Genomic DNA, 7,045 nt, shown 5'->3' on the forward strand with positions numbered 1-7,045 from the left:
CAGTTAATCTGTGCTCCTTTGGGGTGCTGGAAACATTCCTCACCTCTACTGACAGCCTCATTAAGGCCATAGTTTGAAACAACAGACCACAAATAGTGTTGGCTTATTTCACAAACTTTAATCAATATTTACACTGAAAAAAAAATCCTTTTGAAATCGTGTATTTCAGTCTAATAGCAAAAAATAGCAAAACATTTTACTATAGTAGCATTAATGTTGGCCTTAAACAGGCAAAAAACATTCCTAAATTTAATTATCTCTCGTTAATCCAGTTTACAAGAAAGAGACCATCTAAATTTCATATTATTACAATGTATATAATAGACAATGATACTGTCCATATAAATATTACCCTGCATATGAAGCAGAATTTAATCATACATAGTAAATCTACAAAAATAAATAAATACATGTTGAAATGCATTTCCAAGCATTGAGTTTGGCTGTAAACAGTTGTACCCCAAAGCTTCATAAAAAAAAAAGAAAAAAAAAAAAGATAATGTTGAGTAGGATCATTTGTTCCTCAGTATTTTTAGCCCATAACTTCCCAAAGTCCTTGCAGTGTAAATCCATCTTTTAACTTCTCCACCGCTAAACCAAGCTCTTCTGAGAACACAGGTTCCCGGTCTTGTTGCTTTAATAGAAAATAAAACAAGAGTAATTAATTAAAAACATAAAACAAAGATATTTTAAAGATAATTTTAAAAACACTGACACGCCAAAAGTCATGGAATAGCTTTATGAAACTGAGACATTTTTGAAATGCCCACACTTGTGCTATCTGTGAGGTGTTATCTTGTGAGTGAGGCTAAACACCCACATATTTCAAGGCGACATGAATTATTGAGTTTGGTCTGTAATTGTGAAGGCATTTAATATTACTCCATCCACTTTGTCATACGTAGACCAGGAATATGACATAGAAGGCATTTACCACACATGGTGGACTGGCTGTGACTTATGGCATCTGGCTACAACTGTCCATGAAATAGACAAGCAGAATTCACATCCACATCATTCTTTAGCTTCCATGGAACATAGCAACAATCAGGCGACACAATGCTATTTTCATTTCCCATGACGTGGCATGTCAGTGTTTAATTTTAAGACTGAAGATTATTAATAATGGTGATCAATATATACCTTGTTGCTATCAGCAAAGTAAGCCTATAAAAAAGTAAAGAGCACAAGTCAGAAAAACTGATTGTCTGTATTAAAATAGAAACTGAAAAGTTTATTTCACTCTAAACATGTTTGAAACCAGGCAGCAGACATCAGTGTTGATACCACATTGTGATATAAAGCTTAAGCCTGTTGCTATTTTCAGTGCATGAGAGACCCAGAAAGCTCCCTGCTGAGTGCATCATTCATTACAGAGTGTGGAGTACTCACTGTGAAAGCGTCAGTTTGTTCATCCGGCTCGATTTCCACGTCATCAGGAGGCTGTTCCACTGTTAACTCCTCCAGTGGCTGTGGCTGGGATAACATGAGAGATTTACAGCTTACTCACCCTAGTCAAGATGCCAAAACTGACCAAAGCTATTTTCCAATAACTGACAGGAAATGCTGCACACAAGTAGGGCGATATTGTAAAAATAATGTATTTTGATATATGAGGGATTCTTGATTTCGATTTTTTTTTGTTTAACTTCATTTTTATTTAAACAGACAACACCATTTAAAGTGATGTGCAAGATATTGTTTACATTGTTATAGTTTATTTTTATGCACAAATAGTAAGCAGCTCCCTTCGACCTTTCATGCAGTTTTTATATTAAACATGATGCAAACATAACCTCCTTGTATTTCAGGTAAGGAAAAGTAATTAATTTGATTAATCTGATTAACCTCCCAGCCCTACACACAAGTAAGATCATTTGCTTCGTTTTACCTTTTCCTCCATCTCATACTCCACACCAAATATGGGGTTTGCAGAATAGACTTTGTGAAGGGAGTTTATTTCCTTCACTGCATCCTGCAGCTTGTCCATTGGATCAATCTTGAAACCAAGCACATATCCACCTGTCTAAAATACCAGTCACAGGGAATTAATGTACAAACAAATGTACAAAATTAGCTGATAATAGCCATTTTTATTGATCTTTTTGTAAATGGACAAAACTTTGGGACACCTGCTCATTCATTTATTTATTCTTCTGAATTCAAAGGTAGTAAAAAAAAAAAAAGTTGATCCCAAACTCTCCACCTCATCCCAAACTCTTTACCTCATCCCAAACTCTCCACCTCATCCCACCCACCTCAGGCCAAACTCTCCAACTCATCCCAAACTCTCCAACTCATCCAACCCACCTCATCCCAAACTCTCCAACTCATCCCAAACTCTTTACCTCATCCCACCCACCTCAGGCCAAACTCTCCAACTCATCCCAAACTCTCCAACTCATCCAACCCACCTCATCCCAAACTCTCCAACTCATCCCAAACTCTTTACCTCATCCCAAACTCTCCACCTCATCCCACCCACCTCAGGCCAAACTCTCCAACTCATCCCAAACTCTCCAACTCATCCAACCCACCTCATCCCACCCACCTCAGGCCAAACTCTCCAACTCATCCCAAACTCTCCAACTCATCCAACCCACCTCATCCCAAACTCTCCAACTCATCCCAAACTCTTTACCTCATCCCAAACTCTCCACCTCATCCCACCCACCTCAGGCCAAACTCTCCAACTCATCCCAAACTCTCCAACTCATCCAACCCACCTCATCCCACCCACCTCAGGCCAAACTCTCCAACTCATCCCAAACTCTCCAACTCATCCAACCCACCTCATCCCAAACTCTCCAACTCATCCCAAACTCTCCAACTCATCCCACCCATCTCATCCCAAACTCTCCAACTCATCCCAAACTCTCCAACTCATCCCAAACTCTCCAACTCATCCCACCTACCTCATCCCAAACTCTCCACCTCACCAATGTGCCCATCACATTCCAGCAGAGTTTCATAAAACCATTCTAACCCCTTTTTCTTCCCTCCCCTCTCTGTTCTCTCTCTCTATCTTTCTCACATGTGCTGAGATGCCTGGCCGGCCGGTCGGCCTGGATGTGTCCGTCTGTGGTTCCAGCTTTCAGGAATCAGCCCTGTCCTTCTACTCATCAGAGTTATTACACAACCCTTCTAACTTCTGCTTTTTGTTTCTCGTTCTTTCCTTTCTGTTTTCTCTATCTATCTATTTTACATGTATGGAGATGCCCTGTTCCTGATGTTCCCAGCCTGGCTCTCCACTGCCCGCTGTGTTGTACTCCAGCTCTGCAGCCCTGCACTGATTAACATTAACACACTCAGAATCTGTTTTTGTATTAGCCATAGCTCTATAGTTTGTGCCCATCACATTCTTATATTCATAAATTAGTACCTGTTATATTAGCCATAGTTCACATTAATTCTCTGTACTGTTTTGTTCTGTTATTTGTTTGTTGTTTGTTATTTGTTTGTACTGAGCGGGTCAACCCGTGTAGGATGGGTTCCTCGGACTGAGTCTTGGTTCCTTCCAAGGTTTCTTCCTCTTAAAGGGACTGTGTCACCATAAAATTGGCATCTCTGTAGTGCTGCTCATAAGAGGTGTGGACCTGTTTTTCCTGTAAAGCGGCTTTGTGACAACCTTTGTTGTAAAAAGCGCTATATAAATAAAATTGAACTGAATTGAATCCCAAACTCTAAACCTAATCCCAAACTCCCCCACTCATCCCAAACCCTCCACCTCATCCCAAACTCTTCACTTATCCCATCCACCTCATCCCAAACTCTCCAACTCATCCCAAACTCTCCACCTCATCCCAAAATACTCCAACTCATCCCAAACTCTCCACCTCATCCCAAACTCTCCACCTCATCCCACCCACCTCATCCCAAAATACTCCAACTCATCCCAAACTCTCCAACTCGGATGTGAAATTTGTGTCAGGAATGCGTTTAAACATTTTGTCATGTAACTCAAACAATAAATTTATCATTTCTCATATTAACAATAACAGCTTATTATAAAAAGTTATATACTACAGCTACTACTTTCAGAGTTTATATTCAGACCCACCTGTTGAGAACTCTCAATCACAAGTGCGAGTCCAAACTTTGAATCTCTTATCCTTATGGAACGCTTAGAAAACAAAACCAAAATAAAATAATTAGATTTTTGTAACCATATGATTTTAACAATTGCTGAATCACTGATTGCAACTATATACACTTACAATCTGCAAGTAGGGAATGCTGACATTGAAGCTCTCATTCATGTTGGCATGCCACACTATCCTCACATTAGTAATGAAGAAAGTTCCAAGGTTACCCTGAAACACACATGCAGAATGCACTAAATAATATCGGGACAAAGCAGACAAATGAATTGTCCATGATTGGTGAACTGAAAATATTGTTTTTCATTATATTTTAAAACTACCTGATCACTGGATAAATTCCAAACACCATTTATTTTGTCGTATACTTGTTCCCGTGGCAGGAGCCTCAGCTGCTTATTCTGAATCAGAGCCCCTCTTAATTTGAGATCACGATACATTTTGGAGGTCTCATAAGCTCTGCAGGAGAAAGTATTTCAAAATACATTTGAGATAGAATTTAAAAATACATGACAACTGTATTAGAAATTGTATGATTAAAATTGAATTAATAAGTGATACTACAGCAAAAGAACTATAATAAGAACAGTATAAATATATAAATGACATATACTGCATACCTATTCCTAAGGCAGTGGACTGTAACAGCAATGAGATGGATTTTAGGGGGTTCGTAGGCTACTGTACCTGTGAACAGCAATGACGGATGTGAAGAGCCTTGGACTGCCAGGAACGACATTGGTGAATATAAACTCAAATCTTGTGTTGTTAGACTTAGTCAAAATGTAGAGAGCTTCAGTCTGGCCTCTTAGTTTCTGCAATATTTACAAACATCATATCATACAGAGGATGCAGCTTTGTAAATACATATATAATATCAATATGAAGATTTTCTTACAGAATTTGCTGTCCTTGTGGTGATGTTTATGACTGAATTGTATCCAACAGCTGTAAACAGATTTTTAAAATGTCATAATATAATATAGTATAATATAATATAATAAACTTCTTCAAGTGTATACAAATTGCTTTGGTATAAATGGTAATGTACTTACACAGGTTAACTCTTGGCAGGGCGATAGAATGCCAAATAATTCTTAAATTGGTCACCAGGAGTCTTCCTATGGATTAAAAAAGAGAAGAAAAAGTCATAAATATCCTCATAATAAAGGTTATATTTTCTCTATTTCTAATTGCCAGTATTATTAGTGCAACTGATTACATTAATGTTTACTGTAAAGTAAAAAAAAATACATTCCTATAAATCAATAAGCAATGAGACGCACCTCTGTCACCATTATTTCCCTTTGTGTCTTCGATAGAATCTAGACAATCAATGAGCACTTCACCTGGTCTGGTTTTCATCTGTCTTAAAAAAAGAGAAAAAGATCAGCTTAAAAGAGAGGACATCATATATTGTAGGACTGTGGTTGTGTTTATAAATATTAATACACAAACATTTACTTATTTACCAAAATGAATAAAACGTGTTTAATTATCATGCCAATATAAACAACACAAAAAGCAAATATATAAATAAAATACAATGGCAAATATAATTTTCGAGCAGAACATGAAGATAGTATTCATTAAAAAGATTATTTAACTAGAGAGACTAAAAAAAATAGATAGCTACTTGTTTTGGATCTTGAGATTATCTGCGCCAGAGCCTGGAGAACTAATGAGCTATCAGCTGAAGGTGTTAGCTGGCTAGGTATCTGTCTAGTTTAATGTAAAAAAAAAAAAGTCTAAAAATCCATGTTTAGTAGCCAGATATCCAGCTCCTAGTGCAGCACTGTGGTAGTGGGTTAATTAGCTGGATATTATTTACAGTAGTGTGTGAGGAGAAGGGATAGTCTCATCCAGAGTTGGGTAAACCAGCTCCAGAAAGGAAAAAATCCATCCCAGGGTTTTGTACCAACTGCCTGGGCGGCTCCAAATGTAGCTGAGCCTCAGCAGAGCCCCATGCAGTTGGTACAAAACCATGGGATGGATTTTTACTTTCTGCACCTGATTTACGCACCTCTAGTCTGATCACTGCAGTGGAGCAGAGTTAGCTCTGCGGCCAACCAGCAGCGACCAACCGCCCGTTATTAAGGTTAACTTACTGCGCTGTGATGTCAAAGCGAACATCTCGGTCCTCCCACAGCGCGTCTAACACACCCGCCATACCCCGAGTTTATATATGCTGATAGTGTTTATAATTTAAAACCGTAAAATAAGGTAAATCTCCCTTGGCTGGCTAAGCTAACGCTCGCGCTATAAGAGGATTTGTGGACTGGCGTCTTAGCCGGTTACCTCGGCAACATCATTCAGGCTACGGCAAGTAGAAGGAACCAATTAAGCGTTTTTTTAAATACTGAAATACTGATGCCTAGCTGCGCACACTCTCTCAAAGGCATTGTAGGTCTTTTGCTGCATTGCATTTGAGCCCGGATGTCTATTAAAGATATACACAGTATATATTTAATAGGTATGAAGGCAGCTAGCTATATGTATGCCAATATTGATTAATTCAATTAATCTATATTTATTCATTAATTCCTTTGTGTGTCGGAATTTATTCTGTTTCTCTACGCTCACTGGTGTCACTAATTCATCATTTCATTTATTTAATATTTTAAATTTATTTATGTTCTGTTTTACCTTTTTTGGCATTCTACATTTTGTTATTATTATTAATTAATCATTTAATAATTGTATTTTCTGCTTAACCTTTTGGCCTTCTACATTTTTATTTGTTTTGTCATTTTATTTATTTTATTTTTTGGTTAACCTTTTGACCTTCTACATTTTTATTTATTTTAGCATTTTTGTTTAGTTAATTTTCAGGTTAACCATTTGGCCTTCTAAATTTCTTTATTTATTTTACTTAATTTGGCATTTTTATGTATTTTATTTTCTGCTTAACCTTTTGGTTTTCTATATTTGTATTTATTTATTTG

At 37.4% G+C, this 7,045-nt stretch overlaps 1 protein-coding gene and 1 long non-coding RNA gene across 3 annotated transcripts; both read right to left on the bottom strand.

The window, feature by feature from the left end:
* Positions 1-98: 98 nt before the first annotated feature.
* Positions 99-6,407, bottom strand: bbs5 (Bardet-Biedl syndrome 5). Of its 2 annotated transcripts, XM_007259955.4 has the most exons (12): positions 6,209-6,405; positions 5,387-5,469; positions 5,156-5,221; positions 4,999-5,048; positions 4,788-4,915; positions 4,424-4,559; positions 4,218-4,313; positions 4,061-4,123; positions 1,892-2,026; positions 1,393-1,476; positions 1,144-1,167; positions 99-634 (listed from the first exon to the last, which is right to left on the bottom strand). In XM_007259955.4, exons 1-12 carry the CDS (start codon positions 6,268-6,270, stop codon positions 533-535), a joined length of 1,029 nt encoding a protein of 342 aa, XP_007260017.1. In that variant the 5' UTR covers positions 6,271-6,405; the 3' UTR covers positions 99-532. The 2 variants fall into 2 exon arrangements, with proteins under 2 accessions (XP_007260017.1, XP_049340811.1); XM_049484854.1 differs by lacking the exon at positions 1,144-1,167 and having other exon boundaries at positions 6,209-6,407.
* Positions 2,174-2,729, bottom strand: LOC125804944 (uncharacterized). The gene is made up of 2 exons (XR_007441163.1): positions 2,415-2,729; positions 2,174-2,206 (listed from the first exon to the last, which is right to left on the bottom strand). It is a non-coding gene; the product is annotated as an uncharacterized LOC125804944 (long non-coding RNA).
* Positions 6,408-7,045: the final 638 nt, after the last annotated feature.

This window comes from Astyanax mexicanus, chromosome 11 (genome assembly GCF_023375975.1).
Source record: "Astyanax mexicanus isolate ESR-SI-001 chromosome 11, AstMex3_surface, whole genome shotgun sequence".
Lineage (NCBI taxonomy): Eukaryota > Metazoa > Chordata > Actinopteri > Characiformes > Acestrorhamphidae > Astyanax > Astyanax mexicanus.

Coding starts and splice junctions, on each gene's coding strand:
- bbs5 (XM_007259955.4), bottom strand. CDS start 6,270: ATGGCGGGTGTGTTAGACGCGCTGTGGGAGGACCGAGATGTTCGCTTT. Junction 5,470..6,208: donor CGCTTTGACATCACAGCGCA/GTAAGTTAACCT, acceptor TCTTTTTTTAAG/ACAGATGAAAACCAGACCAG. Junction 2,027..4,060: donor TGATTGAGAGTTCTCAACAG/GTGGGTCTGAAT, acceptor CTGGTATTTTAG/ACAGGTGGATATGTGCTTGG.